At 28.8% G+C, this 18,752-nt stretch overlaps 1 protein-coding gene across 2 annotated transcripts in view; it reads left to right on the top strand.

Annotated features, from left to right (window-relative positions):
* The window catches only part of LOC129971368 (purine nucleoside phosphorylase-like), a 63,200-nt gene that overhangs the window by 18,854 nt on the left and 25,594 nt on the right, over positions 1 to 18,752 (top strand). The window contains exon 1 of one of the 2 annotated variants that reach the window (XM_056085071.1): positions 9,563 to 9,753. The exons of the other annotated variant lie outside the window; for it this stretch is intronic. Within the exon in view, the coding sequence (XP_055941046.1) occupies positions 9,707 to 9,753 (47 nt within the window). The 5' untranslated portion in view covers positions 9,563 to 9,706. Of the gene's footprint in view, positions 1 to 9,562; positions 9,754 to 18,752 lie in introns of those variants that run through there. 2 annotated transcript variants of the gene reach the window in all.

Below are 18,752 nucleotides of genomic sequence, written 5' to 3'. Positions count from 1 at the left end.
ATAAGCCAGTTAATAGCTACGCTACACGAGCGATTGCTTTTGTATTGTGGTCATGTTACTGGGTTGCGAACTCCAAGATTCTATTCTCGTTCATTCCAATCCGCTTCATTGGTGACCTCGGACGATGAACCTTCAACCTTCGTATAGCTGTTGGGACGCCATCTACCCGCAACCCAAAGTTGTCAGATTCACTTGACGCAGTAATACAAAATCGTCAGTTTCACTTTACGCAACAATCCAAAGTCGTAAGACTCACTTGACACAGCAGCAACAGCATCAGCAACCACTCACCCACACATGCTCGCCATAACGCTTGGTGCTGCTCAAATGGGTACAGGCGCATTAGAATCAACAGCTAATACATCACCACTCAACAGCCATATCGTTTGACTCACTAGAGAGAGAGTCTGGGGTGAAAGCTTATAAGCCAGTTAATAGCTACGCTACACGAGCAATTGCTTTTGTATCGTGTTCATGTAACTGAGCTGCGAACCACAAGGTCCTAGGTTCTATCCTCGCTCATAACAATTCACCCCAATGTTGTGGAACAAGTCCTCATTAGAATGGTTCATGTACACAATAAACAGAACGCATGTAAGGCTATAAAAATAACACGGCTTTAATGTCTGACAATTTGACGAAATCATGGATATGAATTTTTATCTAAACTGGTTTAATTAAGTTAAATTTAACTGCAGTTTCCAGCTAACCAGTTGGACGCCAGAGGAGGCTAATAAGTAATAACCAAACTCTTTATACTTATATTAATTAGGTTAGGATATAGTGTTAATTCAATTTATAGTAGATATCAATACTGAATATAATAATCTAATTTTTATTAAATATTAATTTTTTAATAAAAAGAACGGGTTATCTATGTAATTACATAATTTAAACCTACAAATACGTTAATAATTATCTAATTCATACATCTGTAATTTTGAAAACACTTGTCTGTCGTATAAATACAGTCATTAAAGGATAATCAAAATTAGTTATCCATTTTCATTAAATTATTCAATAATTTTTCTTTCTTTGTTTCTTGGACTTCTGAAAAACCTGTATTATATGAGTTGAGCAATGCATAAAAATATTTACAAACAAAGATTCGGCATAAAACTATGAGCTCAGAAAGTCAGAGTTTTGTAGACGGTATTAATAGATAAACGAGAGGAATTGACAGATGGCGCTATAAATTAGGCGAATAATATGTGTAAAGACCTTGGCACTTCCGTGTTACCTCAGAGGCGCGAAACAAGAATACATACATTTGATGACGGAAGTAAGGATGCCAACTTGTCCCATGAAAATGAGTTGAAAAGGAAACTGTTTTCTTCATTAGATAGAATAATTGTAAAAATTCGCGAGAGGCTTTAACAGCTGCGGAATTTGGCGAGAATATTTGCTGATCTAACGCTGGCTATATTACTTAGATTCTGATGATACTAGCTGCAATTTAGACATTCATCTCGAAGGAGTTCAATAACGGTGTTTCATAACTGCCACAGGCAACAAAAGTAATTAATGTGTAATTAATGTAATAATAAATTAATATTAAAATTTATTGCGAAATCCAAACTAGATGTTATTCTGCTCAATATTATAATCATGCTCCAAATATTACTCAAAATTACCATAAGAAAAGCCAGAAGTAGGAGAAGCTTTTCAGAACTGAAGTTGATACAATTTTTTAATGCTGCTACTTATCCGGGTTTACACTCGGGCAGTTATAAGACAGTCAGTAGACAGGGCATGCGTAGAAAAGGTCTGACTTACGTTTACCGCAATTTTAGATTCAGGCAATCCATGCTTGGCTATAAATTGCCGTTTTGGCGCCCCTAAAATTTTCTTTTTCGTTGCATATCGTATTAAAATGATGGATGTTTACACAAAAAAACATGGTAAAATAAAATAAAAAAAGGTCAAAATACCTAAATTTGGAAAACTGCAGAAATAAAATGGTAAAGAAAAAGCAAAAAGAACAGTCTCGCATCAGAAAGAACAAAGAGCAAAAAATGTGGGAATTAATTTATGATAAGTGATCGATTTTTTTCACTAAAAAAACAACGCCAAATTCTACAAATGCATGCGCAGTAAGGAAAAAAAAAATATAATACAGCGGCATGTTGTGGTTCCGTAGGGACAATTACTTGTTATGGACCGAACAGCATTTTTTAACCTTTCTACGCATGCGCTGTCTACTGGCTGTCTTAAAACTGGCCTAGCGTAAACCCGGCATTGGTAATGTATGCATATAAAACGCTAACGCACATGGCTTAGAAATCTCTCTTTTTACTTATTATGAAATGACAACATTCAAATGTAAACATATCGATATGCGAACGTATCAGATTGCTTTATTCAACGTTTTTATTGCTTATTTAATCCATCACTTCGGTAATTAAATAATTATATTATAAATGCTGCTCGCCAAGTTAAAATTCACTTAGAAGAAATCAAGAAATAAGCTTTAAATAGAAAGTTTATTCGAGAACCAAAATAGGTTTAATGGTCAGTAGATGGATACTCGCTGTGACATACCTATGGACATAACTGACATTATCTTGTAAAATTTTTAATTTCTCAAAAAGGATTTTTGTAGTATCTGAAATTAACATAAAATTACCTCTTTAATGATTTCAATTTCATTTCAATATAGTTTGTTCTTTACTATTAATAAATTGTTCCAAGTTTAATTTACAATGTTACTAATGCTTTTAATGTTATGAAATTCAAACTCATTCATCAAAATATTCATTCGCGTTCTTTTGCCAATGTTAAAATTACAATTAAAAGGATTAAATTTTTTACATTAGTTCCGAAATAGGATTTTCACTTCCACTTTTATTTTGTAGTATATGCACTTTTAATTGATCCCCACGATAATTTATTGCAGATTGATTCAATTAAATTCATATTTATAATCGTATCAAACAAAATGAAATTTAAAAAATGCATTCTATATTAATCGTTTAATAGCCTAAAATGTTAATAATCTGGGCGGTCAAGTTGGTTTCCAAAGGCGGCTAATACTACGTATTAACTTTAAAATACTTATTATTGCTCTTAAACAATAAAAAGTACTTAAGATTGTCTAATTAAATTATTATTTATTGGGAAAGAAGCACGTGATGTTATAAATATTGATAACACAGTAAAAACATTGCAATTAGGAAAAGTAGATGAATAAAGTTTTGATTAAAGACAATAGTTTTCTTTTTATTTCTAGTTATTTTTCTATAAAAATATAGATTGTATAAGTATCATTCTAATGCTAATTAGAAGTTGATTTGCGTTTTATATTCTATTCGTTGTTAATCGTTTTGGGCTTTTAATTTTATGAAATAATAACGTAGATCATACATCATGTTGTGCATATATGTCAAAAAGTAATTTAGTGCACGAACTTTTATAACAAATATACTTATTCATTACAGAACATATATATATATATATATATATATATATATATATATATATATATATATTATATTTTACAATCTAATTTAAACTTAATTAATTTCTTATTTCTAAACTTAATTAAATTTTAGCTCAATTCAGCACATATTAACTTTATTCTAAAATATTCTCTTATTTCCTGATCCCATTCTACTTTTACTTTTTAATTAATTCAACACGAGTTCTAAAATTGCAGAATCGGCTAAAAGCCGACAAGTTTCCACATTCAGAGTGAAGGGATAAAATATTGCTGACTAAAACAAATTCTTTTAAAAGATCCCCGTGTTTTCCTTGTCTAAATCGACGTGTGTAGAGAAATCCCTATCAAAATTTCATTGTATATAAGCATTGTGAAAGTTATTTTCCCTCTCTTTTACCTACTCCTGCTTTTGTGCCACGGTGTGAACGGACGTGCCTTGTCCGTGTTGCTTGTGCCTCCCGGGATGGAAATAAAACGAAGTTAAAAATTCATTTCAATTTCAATTCTGTCTTCGGTCACAACTCTCCTTCAAAAATATTACGATTACACACACACACATAAAAGCATATATATATATATATATATATATATATATATATATATATATATATATATATATATATATATATATATATATATATATATATATATATATATATATATATATATATATATATATATATATATATATATATATATATAAAATTTTTGGTTGAAGTAGAATTCAGGTTCGAAACAGTGAAGAGACTTGGTATTTTTAATTACGTTTTGTTCTATTCCGAGTAGCAGGCATGATTATATACAAGAAGACGCGGCGTGGCACCAAGCAGAAGTAAACAGAGCGAAAAAGGGGACGAACAGATGATGAATAGCCTTATATAACATAGGATTTCTGGCCAGGCACCAATTCAATACACGTGTGACCTTTGACACCTTTTGAAGGGTACAGAAGATATCACTTTCATTTGATACGTAGTACTGATGGCGCATTATTTTTACAAAGGGATTAATTAGACCGAAAGTGGAATTGGATCACGAAATAAGAGAATATTTTAGAATGAAGTTAGGAAGGGCTAAATTAAGGTAAAGTTTTGGAAATGAATTTGGATTGAATTAAGAGTTTAAAATATCATTATATATATATATATATATATATATATATATATATATATATATATATATATATATATATATATATATATATATATATTTGTATCAAGTATTGCCTGCAACGAATACTAGTTACAGTTTTTTTATTCGATTCAAATTTTTTAAACATTTTTTAATTTAAAAATTAAGCTTCAATTTTTCAATAAATTCTTTCTTTTAAAGAAGGAGTGATAACTTCTTCACATTCTTCTTCATTGCTTAAATTAGAAGCAAATAATTCATCTTCTATTAATTGATCAATTGTGAATCATTCCGACATTAAGATATTGGTGTTACAGTTCACAAACTCTTCACAAGCGATCTCTGCTCTTGGAAGATCTTAGTTTTCTTCAACTTCGAAAATGACGTCTAACTAAAATTATGCGATATTTGCATAACCTATATATATATAAAAAAAAGTCAAAGTACTGGCACAGAAATCACTCTAATTACTTATTATAGAATGCCCCACAGTCTAATGCAAACAAATCATCATACGAATTTCACAATTTCATTGAATTCAATGCTTGAATTAGATAGTTTATAGAGCTGCAAAATACTATTAGAAATGTTCTACAGAGGGCTCGCCTTGTCACCGAAAAATAAATTCTGTTAGAAGAAAGGCAATATAAAAGAAACCAATAAAACTTCAAGCAGAAAGTTTAATTAAGCACAAAAATAGACTTTATTATCGCTAGATGGATAATCATTATGAGTTGTCTATGGAAATTGTTGCTCATATCTTCCAAAGCAACTACATTCCATAAAAAGATTTTATTACTCAAAACAATATCTTTTTTATGATATCAATATCATTTGAATATCAATATCATTTGATATCATATCACCCCTTAATTTTAATTGCATTTTCGATATACTATCGATTACAATGCTTTAAAATGCTATTATAGAATTCAGTCGCATTCATCAAAACATTCAATCGTATATTTTTATTAATCATGAACTCCGTAGTAGGATTTTCACTTCTATTTTTATTTTGTAATAGAAGCAGCTTTGATATGCAGTCATATTCGCAAAAAAAAAAGTGTATCGCCAAATGTTAGCGAAATGAACGAATGTGGCGCGAACGGTAGCAAAAGCGCCACCGAAAAATTACCAACTTAGCAAGGCACCAAATGACTGTATATCAAAGCTTAGCCTATTAAAAATAAGCATTCCATATTAATCATTCAACAGATTAAAGAGTAAATAATCTGGACAAAAAAAACTGATCACCAAATGCGGCTTGTGTAAAAAAAAAAAATATTTTATCGTAACTACCATTACGAACGATTGAAACTGAGATGGGACGATGAATAAATGAGAAAATTAGAAATAGAAGACTTTATAGATACAATAGAAGACTCTATGTATCGTGAATTTAAGTTGAGAATGTACATGAGATAATCTGGAGAAACTCTTTTAATCTTTTATCATTTTTAATAACGTCAGTCAAAACATTACGAAAAAAATACCTATTGAATTAATGATCGCTTTGCACCGAGCTTATCGTCTGGCAAGATATGTGATTACTTCATATGCACAATCTACCATTGATAGGAGAATAGAAATCTATGCGAGTTCACTGTGTAAGAATATGACAAAAATTTACATGAAAAAATGAAGCATTCTTAAATCATGAAATGTTGTCGAATGATTTTTTTAACCATAACTTTTATATCAAATTGTTTGAATAGCTATTCATTTCATGATACATTTGAAACTTTTAGAGAATGCGCATGGCAGCTGAGTGAAGTACAAATTTTATATTCAAACAAAAGAATAAAAAAAGTAATTTATAAAAAAGAAATCTTGGGTAAAGTTTCAAATTTAGATATAAAATTTGCATATCCTACAACGTTGTTAAAGTAATTGTATGACACAATAAATAGTGAAAAATATTGTAGATCAACCTTTCTGGTACTAGAGAATCAGTTTTGTAGATATTAAAATAACTGAATTTTATATGCTATAAATATTCAGTTATTTAAAGATCAATACGTTTTCAATTAATTATCAAAACTGTCGCACTCGAATTATATTCTTGAAGCTGATGGAATTAAAATAATGAATACATTTTTACATTTCTCATCATTTTTTGTTCTTCGCCCAAAGACTGTTAGAAAAAAAGATTTTGTAGCTCTTTCTTTCTCTCTCTCTCTCTTTCTTTTTTTTCAAATTAAAACTAAATATTTCTGTTTCTTTTCTCTATTACATAAAATAGAAAGATAGTTTAATTTTCATATTTTGCATGTTTCACAGCTTGTAAAATGACACTTACTAATGTTCAACGGTAGAATGCTTATTTTCATTCATTTATTAATTCCATTATTTATAAAGTATACGTGATATTTTTAGCAGCACATTTTGTGTTTTCACCTAAATTAGCTCTTAAAAATTTTAAGAGCTAATTTAAGCTACTAAAATGATTAATTTTAATGATTCAAATCTCATATGTGAGCCGTTTATTTTGAAAATGGGGCAAGTCCATTTTTTGTTATTGCGAGATATTTAAAGGTTTGCGTTTCAATAAATTTTAAAATATTGGTAAGTATTAATAGATATATTTTTTTGTATTTTATGGAACCAGATAATGTAAGTTTATAATCCAATGGTGTTTATAGTGCTGACTAAAAAAATAAGAGTTCCCTTATAACTAAATTGACTTGCCTCACTTTCAAAATTGAGCCGTTTATTTTGAAAATGGGGCAAGTCCATTTTTTGTTATTGCGAGATATTTAAAGGTTTGCGTTTCAATAAATTTTAAAATATTGGTAAGTATTAATAGATATATTTTTTTGTATTTTATGGAACCATATAATGTAAGTTTATAATCCAATGGTGTTTATAGTGCTGACTAAAAAAATAAGAGTTCCCTTATAACTAAATTGACTTGCCTCACTTTCAAAATTGAGCCGTTTATTTTGAAAATGGGGCAAGTCCATTTTTTGTTATTGCGATATATTTAAAGATTTGCGTTTCGATAAATTAAAAAATATTGGTAAGTATTAATAGATAAATTTTTGTATTTTGTGGAACCAGATAATGCAAGTTTGTAATCCAATAGTGTTTACAGTGATGACTAAAAAAATAAGAATAAGATTATAACTAAAAAAGAGAGAAAAAAAATAAGATTATAATTAAATGAACTTGCCTCACTTTCAAAATTAAAGAATTATTGCATTCTTTCAATTAATAGGGAAATAATATTTCAGTTGCCTAAGCCTTTTTTTAAGAATAAAAACAAAATACTATTCAAATTTTTATAAATATTTATTCATTTGATAAAAAAGGAAACAAAACCAAGAATATTCTAGTAGAAAATATAACAACAAACAATTCAGTTTTATTAAGAATTTCAATGAAATTATATATTTCAGTTTATACGTAGGTATAATCAGTTTGAATTTTATTCAAGATTTAACATTTAAAAAAATGTTAAATCTTGGGAGGTATATATGGTAATAAATCTATCATATCCTTGTATTTTTCAGATGTAATAAATCTCTTTTTTTTTTCCTTACATAAAAGATAATTTTATATTTCTGAAATTACTTGGAATTATTTACGTTCCTGGTTGTGTTGACAAATGGATAATTTTAAATTCAAAATCTCATTCTACCGAAGTTTTGTTGAACATTTTGTATGGTGCATCCCTTGTAAATCTGATCCAGCATATAGTTAATCAATTCACGGTTTCTCCATCGGTATTTTTCTTTCTTTTTAAAACCGCTTTTTCCAGAGGGTGGGTTGAAAATAAATTTCCATGTTTCATTTCATGTACTAAAATTTTATTATGTTCTCGACAATTTCATATTACTTTATAGTAATCCTGGGGAAAATGCAAGGAACTGGTTTCTGGATTGAATAGCTACTGGAAGTTCCACTCCAAAATCACGATCGTTCGGTAGAAATGAATGTCCTGACAATAAAAATTTGTGATCAATGATATTTATTTCGTTGTCACTGGACTGAATAATCGATGATGGAAGTAAACATTATTATAGACACACAAAATTAAGATACACTTTTTATTATTTATGAAATACTGTACAACCACCGATTTTCATTATCAAAGTTAGATAGATCGAAACACCCTAGATTTCAGACATGACATCAAACGGCCACATTTGCTTCACCATAGAGCAACCGGAGCTAAATTTTGCCGTCATATATTCGGTCAAATATAATTTCAATCTAAGATGGACTTGCACCACTTTCAAAATAAACAGATTTTCAATACTGTTAAGAGCTAAAACTTCCATCTCCAAAATACTAGAATCTAAATATTTTTTTACTATAAATTATTTACTCATAAAAAGATCATAACAAGTTTTATCTATAACTGCCATTATCTCCATTTTTTTCAAAATTGGACTTGCCCCACTTTCAAAATAAACGGCTCATGTATTGCTTTTAAAATTTTATTTTATCTTTTATTGAAGCGAAAGTATTTTGTTAATTATTCATCGAATGGACCAAAAAGAATTTTTTTTGTTCTCTTTTATAACTTGTTTACCCTGTGAAATTAAATTAATTAAAGCTGATAAGACTTAAAGCATATTAAATATTATTTATGATATATTTTAAAAAATTTATCGTTAAGAAAAAAAAAATTTTTTCGTTAGTGAATACAACGAATTTGTAATTCACGTGTACACTCTACCAAGTCACATATTTAGTGAAACTCATTCGCCCGCATGTTTCGTCTTAATTAGTAACCTCTTCAGAACTAATCTGCTAGATGATAACTACTCGTCATAATAAGCGGGGCGTTGTTTAGTATGCGAAATGCACCCACCCGAAAATCTCATCTTCATTGAACAATTGGAAAACCGCGCGGATGTCAGCGAGACCATCTGTTTTGGCTGTGTTCCAGAAAATAAAAGAACATCCTTTTTTATTGATTCCGCTCTAAAGTTTCTCTTCCTGGATCTGGCAGCGTTTAAGAATCGTTTGTCTCTCAGGACTTGCCTGCGATCGTGACGCAACATTTGAGATTAGTTTCTGATAACGCTTATGATATTACCGAGTTTATGTCAAGTGTTCGATTACATGATAATTCATTAGTATTTGTAGAGCAGTGTTTTCGCAGGAAACGAAGAGAACTGCAGCAAAATGATCGAAGTAGGGAGAGGCTTGTCTATCGACGTTGAAGGAGATGGGTAACGGTTTACTTTTTACTTTCCTTTTCCTTTAAAAGTATAACCTGTACAAGTTTTTTTAAATCACTTAGATATATATGTGAGGATGAAAGAAAATTATTTGGAATAAACTTACTTATACTTTTTATTATATAATTTATTAAGGATAACGTTTTTAAATATTTGTTTCATTTAAATAAGAAATTGCAAACAAATACACTGAAAATATGCATACATTTTTTAAAAAAGTAAAATAGGTTTCTAACAGATTCAAAGCTTTTGTTTTTAATGGTAAGAAAAGTGATTTTATTAAAATATTTAGAAAGGAAGTAAAAGGGAACCAAGTTAGCCCTTTACGTTAACTAAACCTATCCATATTTACTTTCACTTTCTATTCAACAGGTGTCATAGTATCCCTAGCATTGGTTTACATTTTTGATGCTGTAAAAAAAGGTTTTATTTGATGAATTGTATGAGGTAACAATGCTTAATCTTTGTCATCTGTTTTGTAAGCGATATATATTTTAAAGCCTCACCTTACTAACATTTTAATAAACTGAACTGTTACAGACGTTTGAACAGTGGCATTTACTTTAGTCTGGTTTTCGTTGCCATGGTAACACTGGGTGGATTCCTGAAAGAGTTATAGTTAAAATAATTGTTCTTGCATGTGATCCGATTTATATAAGATAGCATTTCTTTTCACTAATAAAAAAAATTGAAATAAATTATTAAGTAACATCTTCGATGAAAAATACATTTCAGAGGATTTGTTCATATATGAATTATTATTTAGCTGTAAACAGTAATACAAAATTCCTGAATAAAAAATATGAATTTTTGACTGACTATTTCCACTTAAAAAATGTCCAATATCTAATTGATTTTTGACCTTCAGTTTTTGGGCTTACTTAGAAATTATGGAGATTTATGTAAAATTAAAGTTAAACATTTTTTTTTTCATATTTTTTGAATAAATATTAAGACGATATTTAAACTATTTTTCTTCAATTTATATTTTTATATAGTATCGTAAATCAGAGATTACTTATAAAATTTCTACCCATTGATCTACTTCTCAGAAACATATTTTTCATATATCTAGACAACTATGTCATAATTCAACATAGGTATAGATAGTAATAAATTTAATAAGTAAGGAATTTGTATTACGAGATAATTAGAGGTTATTTCAATTGCACCTTCAAAACTGTTTTTGTGAAGAACGACAATTAATGTTCTTAAGCTACTTCAGGAACTTTTCTTACTGAAAGTAAACGATATTGAATGGACAGCAAGTACGACGAAAATTCCATCTTGCATTTTTTTTTTTTTTGTACATCATTTATTTGCTTCAGTAGAAATAAATAAAGATGTAAAATGTTTTATTATGTCATATAAACTAACAAAATTTTAATTTAATTATTCTAAATATAATTTAAAGAATTATTTGTAAAAAGTCTTGAAAAAAGGTTAAATTAAATTATGATTTCCCTTTATAAAAGTTCTACCTGAATTTTAATAAACGATGAACATTTATCAATAAATCTTTTTTGCCTGAATAAAATGCATGGTGTTGATTGTGGGTCTTTAGAAATTTTATTTTTAGAAATATAGTTTAAAAATTTATTATTTTTCGTAATTGCTATATGCTTATGACTTCACAAAAAAATGAATTAATTTTGCTGTATGTTTGGCCTTTTTTTTTTCATTCTTTTGGATATGGAATCCAAAGTTATAGTGGACTTTAAAGCTTTTCTGTCAGGAATGGTAGATTTTAGAGCAAATCTAAGAACACAATTTATTTTAATTTCTAATTAAGTAACAAACAAACACTGATTCCAGAAAGAAGTAATTTTGTAGTTAAATTTCCTTAAAATCAATACTTTCGACTTTTGACAAAAAAAAAAAAAAGGAATGCGTCAAATCTTTAAATCAATTTTTCAATTTTTTGCAGAATCTCTTTAATTTATAAAATTTTAAAGTTGCAGTTATTTTTATATTTTCTTTGAATTATATATATTCCACTTATATAAATATTGTCTGATCCAAATTTAATAATAGGTTGCGACAAAAATTTAAAGAAGTTCGAGTATTTTCCCGAAATTTTGTAAAACGATAATTTTCATCTCAAGGTTTTATTTTTAAAATTTTATCTTAATTATATAGCAACGACAACCGACTTACTAAAAAATATCATCGCAAAGCCCTTGAATATAAATCCAGGAATTAGAACAATCAGATTAATTGTAATAAAATATATATCAAATTTTTATTAAAATTGGAGTGAAAAAATTGCGACGACAAAATTGTTTTTATTGAAAAGATAATTTTTAAATTTTATGCTGCTTTGAAAATAGTATTGTCCACTATAATACTCCGAAAGTTTAAAGAAAAAGTGTCAAAGTTTCTATAAATTTTTTATAAAACAATTTAGTTGAAATTTAGAAAAAAAAAATCTCATTTTTAGACAGAACATACTACCAAAGAAATGACTACGTGACAGTTTTGGTTGCCGTAGATCGATAGAACATTTTGGAGGATTTTTCCATTATTCATGTCTTATCATGTCACAATTTACGGATAATATACCTGTCTATAAACCGTGTCATATTAAAATCCTATATACTATCATATTGGGTTGGCAACTAAATGATTGCGGATTTTTAAAAAGAATGAAAATTCAAAATTTTTGTTTAAAAATATAAATTTATTCAATCAGATACTGTCCTTTTTTGTTGATGACCTTTTGCCATCGTTCAGGCAGTGTCATAATGCCACGTTCGTAAAATTTCTTATCGTTGCTATCAAAAAACTGAATAAAGTGTGATTTGATATCATTAGCGTCATTTAAAAAATTTCCGTTTAAGGAATTCTGTATGGAACGGAATAAATGATAGTCTGAAGACGCAAAATCAGGGCTATATGGCGGATGTGACAACATATCCCAACTCAGATCCAATAATTAGTGTTGAGTGACCAAAGATGAGTGTGGCTTTGCATTATCATAGTGGAAAACAACGCCCTTACGATTTGCTATTTCTGGACGCTTTGCTTGAATCACATTGCTCAATTTGACTGCTTGATAAAAATTTGAAATGAGGAATTTCTGTATAATCCCATCAGACTGATAGCATGACCTTTTTTTGGTGAATATCTGCTTTTGATGTCGTCTGGGCTGGTTCAACGTGCGTCACTCACGGTCTCTTCCGATTAATGTCGTTATAAACAATCCACTTTTCGTCGCCAGTAATTGATCTTTTGAGAAATGGATCAATTTCGTTGCGTTTCAGATGCAAATCGCAGATGCTAATGTGCTGCCCCAAATAAATTTCATTGTGCTTATGAGGGATCCATAGATCGAGTTTCTTTACATAGCGAAGCTTTTCTAATCTTTTTCAATGCATGTAGGTGATGCATCAAGCTTCTCTGCAATATCACATATTGTGCTATGACGTTGTGAATCGATAATGGCCTTGATATGGATCTCATTGGCTTCAACTGGATGGCCAGATCGTTGAGCATTTTTCAATGAAAAATCACCAGAATGAAATCTGGCAACACTGCCTTTCTTTCAAGGCTTCATTCCCATATATGGCACATAACTTCTTGTGTTCTTGCGGTGCGTTCTTGCCTTTTCGGAAATAATATAATAAAATATCACTGAAGTGCACATCTTGTTCTTCCATTTCTAAATTGGGATAAAAACAAAACTAAAGAACTAATCGATATAATTTTTTTACTAAATGAAAGATAGAAGTCCAAATAATAAGAAAAAAAAGTACGTGTACTTTGAACACGTTAACGAAACAAAAGTAAGTGTAAAATCCCTCTGTCGTTAAAATCCACAGTTACTTAGTTGCCAACTCAATATTTTAAGTTATAATATTAGTGAAAATGACAATAGAGCATTCTACAAATAAAAATTTCAATAAATTATGAATTCCAAGAAATTTTCTGAAAAATGTCTTTTTATGAAATACTACTGTAAAGGGACTAAAAAAATATCATATTATTTGTAGCAAAGATTAATTGTTTTTAAACTATGTTAATGACTACTGCTGAGAAAGCAGGTATACAATTACTTTCAAAGTACTTTTTTTATTAAAAAAAAAGCTCTTAAGTAATGTTCTCCTATTTCAAGGACAGAGCAGGCGTGTAAAAGAAGATGAAGCTAATTAAACTCACGCGATACATTTCTTTACTGTGTTGCAGTATATTTTTGGTAACTTTTAATGCAGCTAGTGGCAATATAATACCGCCTATGTAAGAGGACACAGTGAAATTCAACAAAATGAAAATTATATTAAAGTGTCGATACGCCAGAAATAAAAAGATGTGAAAGTAAAAAATAATTAAAATTTTATACTAATAATAGGAATGAAAGTATTTTAAATTTTTCATTGATTGTGTTGGATTTACAATAATTCCACAAATTAGTTTCACACATGTTTATTTTTTAATAACAAAACACCATAAACATTCACTCATAAATGCCAAAAGTTGGGCAACTACTGTTTTTCTTTTGCAGTGAAATGAAGTTCTCATTGAAAGAGCATCTTAAAATGAGGCTCTTGACCTTTGTCACGGTAGATATTTTTAATGAGTGTAAATTATTCCTATTAAATAAAAATATTTTCATTACCACATCTTTAATTTTCTGCATTTTAAAAATAATAAATGAGTAGGATTTAATGTTTATTTAATCTAGCTCATTCTCATTTAAGATTTATATACTGGTCTAAAAAATGAATACCCAAATGTATTTATTTTTATTATTAATTATCTTTTAAAATATATAAATGAATTCCTCTATTTTGGTGACAAGAAAAGTTTCGCTTATATTTTTAGTTGATAGTGTCCATGCGATTCTGACTGTGTCATAATTAATGTCAGTGAAAAACAAACACAATGTCATAAAGAAAATATTATTATATAAAAAAACAAAATCAGAATCAAAAGTAAAAATGATTGTGCGCGTTTATTTTCCTACGTGACAGTAATATCATATGCTTAACTCCAAACGATAGTTATTCAAACATTTAATTAAAAATGAAGACATGTTTGAAAAAAGTAAACAAGTAATATATTAAAAAAAATTAAGTCAATTCCTACTTAGGTTAACAAAAAATATTATTTTAATTTCTTTTTATTAAATAATTACAATTAATATAAATATGTACATACATACGACAGAATTATAATATTAAGTGGCAAAATAGAAATTGATTTGAAAAAATTGTATTAACATCAAGTATCATCCACTACAAGTTTTATATATTACTTTTATATTACTTATTAAAATTTTTAGCTTGGCGATAGACTTGGGGACCATTTGGCTACTCTATTTAAAGTATTAAAAATGAATTCAATTTAATTAATGAATTAATATTTAAAATTACATAATGAATAAAGAATTACATCAAGTAATATATTAAAAAATGTTGTAATCGAATTCCTACTTATTTTCTTACATTATTTATGATCGGGTGTCGCGTCAGTAATCTCAGAGCTTGGCGACAAACTTGACGACTATTTGGAGACATGGCGACGGATTTGGCAACTTTGGCGACGAAATAGAAATTACTGGACGAATTTAATTCATTAATTAATATTTGAAAAAAAACTGTATTAACATCAAGTGTCATCCACTACAAGTTTTAAAAAATGTATTTGAACTTGAGTGGATGAATAAAAAAAGTATTTTATTAACGATTGAAAATTTGAACAAGATATATATATATATATATATATATATATATATATATATATATATATATATATATATATATATATATATACACAGAGAGAGAGTGAGAGATAACTAATAGTAGGAATTGAAAAAAAAAATTCTTCAAACTATTATTGTATTTTTAGTTGCTATTAGAATATAAATTCTTTATAATATTTTTCATAATTCTTGGAACATTCATTATCATTTCTTTGCTTGTCAAGTAGACATAAAACTCTCCTTCCACTTGAGGATTTTCGATGAAAATAGTTGGACTCAATAAATTTAAAATTAATGAAAAAAGATATTTTGAAAATTATTATTTTAAAGTTGGTAAGGTATTCGAATTAATACCTCAAAAATTAAAAAAAAATAATAAAATTAGAATGTCGGATGCATGTATTTTAGTTCTTAAAATTTATTGAAAAAATTTATTATATTATAAAAATCTCTCTAAAAATTACGGAGACATTCAAAACAAAATTGATTTGATCCATAATTATTTGATCTATCTGATGAGGCATCTATTTTTTCCAACAACCAAAATAAATTATACTTCAGGCAAATGCATACGAAAAAAATCATCCAATGAAAGAAATAATAAATCAAAAAATTTCTATTATAAATTTTAAATTTGTGCTCTCCATTCTTAAAAGGTCATGGTTTTAAGTGTTATAGATTCTTCTAGTTACACAGAAATGCTGTCAAGAAACCAGAGTGTGTGGTCTCTCCGAAACTTTCTCATGCACACTCTAATAATGTCACGTCAGAATGTCTTACATAGCGTTGGCTTACAATAGTTATGAAATATTAACAGTTGACATGATTTTAGCACTTTTACTGAATCTATCGTGCCAACCTTGGCGAGTTTCTTGGCTATTAATCCCTGACATGCGGTTAATACTATCAAAATAGTAGAATTTGTGCTTTAGATGCATATTTTCCAATCGAATGAAACAAAAATTTGATACAAAACTACCCTTGAAGTCCAAAATCACATTCCAAATTTGATATAGTTAAGTCATTACGTTTTTCAGTTATTGGATTTACATGTTTCTAAGAGTACAGACCGATAGACAGTCAACCTCTTCTTGTGTTTGGCTCAAAATTTGTCAGATGTCTACTCTATAGACGGTAAATTTGTGCACCGAATTTTATTCATCTAACTCTCTTCATTTTGTAATTAACGTGTTAACTTATATTCGAACAACCGGACAAATGGTTTTTGAGTTATTCGATTTACATGTTTCTAAGCGTACAGACCAATAGACAGTCAACCTCTTCTTATGTTTGGCTCAAAATTTGACAGATGTCTATTCTATAGTCGGTAAATTTGTGCACCGAATTTTATTCATCTAAATTTCTTCATTTTGTAATTAACGTGTTAACTTATATTCGAACAACCAGACAAATGGTTTCCTCTGAACAAATTTTACTCAAGACATACGGATGGACATTTTCCAAAAATGTGTTCAAAATTCGAATTCAAGGATGTCTAAAACGTGGCGATTATTCAAAATCTTGAGTTAGAATTTTGGACGATTACAAAATTTTATCTGTACTACTACAGATAAGAGAAAGTAGAAATTATTCTTCCTAAAGTCTTTTTGTATTTCACTGCTAAAAAATTTAACTGCACAATTTAAGGTAGATAATTTTATGGAATAATTTTGTTTTTAATATTAACATTTCAAATAATAAAAACAACAAGAATTATTAGAAAACCAGAGAATAATCATATCATTAGCTCTAAAAATTTAAATTCTCAAATATTTTGTATTGTAAAATGGACATTTCAGCGTACACTTTTTATCAGTTACGTTAGCGCAAACCTTCTCAATTTTTTTATCTTTATTTTTCAATTAAGAAACAACCTACGATAATATTTGTGAAAGTTTGTTCTTCAATGGAAGATAACGCAGGAATTTTGAAATTTGATTTGCGCGATGACATCAATCGAAAATATCTTCTTTAATGGTCTCCCCATCAGTTCATGTGATAAACGATCTTCTCTGAATGCCAAGCCATGTCAAGTGTTTTTCTGTTATTTAGCGTTAAGCGTTTTTGTAGGATGAAGAGAGATATTCTGCCTTAATCACGTCAGTTTCACTTTCTTTGCTAATAAACTAATGACGGGTTTACACTTGACCAGTTATAAGGAGGCCAGCAGACAGCGCATGAGCAGAAAGGGACTGATTTAAGTTTGCCATAATTTCATACGATAGATTTAGGCATTCCATGCTTGGCTTTATATTCCCGTTTTTTTTGTCCATGAATTTTTCTTTTTTTACTGTGTATCGCATTAAAATAATGAATATTTACACAAAAAAACAAGGTAAAATAAAAAAAAGGTCAACATATCTACATTTGGAAAACTATAAAAAAGAAAAAATGGCAAATAAAATGAAAAACACACACACACACACACACACACACACACACACACACACACACACACACACACACACACACACACACACACACACACACAACCTCGCATCAGAAAGAACAAAGAGCAAAAAATGTCGGAATAAATCTATGATAAGTGACCATTTTTTTTTCACGCCTAAAAAAGGAATGGTCACTTACTTGCCCTCGACCGAACAGCATTTTTCAGCCTTTCTACGCATGCGCTGCCTACTGGCCGAATGTAAACCCGGCATAAGATATTTTTCCCTTCTTGAAGTTAATATAAGAGTAGAAATACTCGCTCTGATATAAATTACCTCCCACGTCTAAAAAAACATGTGAAATAAAAGGCAAATTTTAACTTGATACGATTGATTAATTCTTTTGAGTGATTGAGAATTCTTTACAATGTGTCCATTATAATAATAATTTACTTTTAAAGCATCGAAGATCACCACATACATTCAATTGGGAAAGTGCTTTAAATGACGTAAGAAAATTATATTTTATATAATTTGAGTTAATAAATATTCTTCTGAAAAAATGAAATTTAAATTTATATGCTGTTTCCAGGTTTTATTAGTCACATTTAGCAGAATATTTTGGCCCAATAACATTTTAATCAAAATGAAGGTCCACATTTCTGCAACTAAAACTGTTGGAATTTGATTATTTGCATGTTTAATGGTTTTGAAAGATTTCCTCAAGTGGCGATATTTTAGTCATCTCGAGGAAGATTATAAATCAGCGTATGGCATTTCCTCGAAGTAGCAATTGATTGGCCTGTAGCAATGAAATTCGAAGCTTCATTAGTCTGTCAGATTTGCTCGCTGAAATGTCTTGAAAATATCCATCTGTCTGTGACAAAGATGACTCAAAA

Source organism: Argiope bruennichi, chromosome 6 (assembly GCF_947563725.1).
Source record: "Argiope bruennichi chromosome 6, qqArgBrue1.1, whole genome shotgun sequence".
Taxonomy (NCBI): Eukaryota; Metazoa; Arthropoda; class Arachnida; order Araneae; family Araneidae; genus Argiope; species Argiope bruennichi.
Note: the sequence above shows the minus strand (reverse complement) of the source record. Positions and strands in the feature narration are given on the sequence as shown.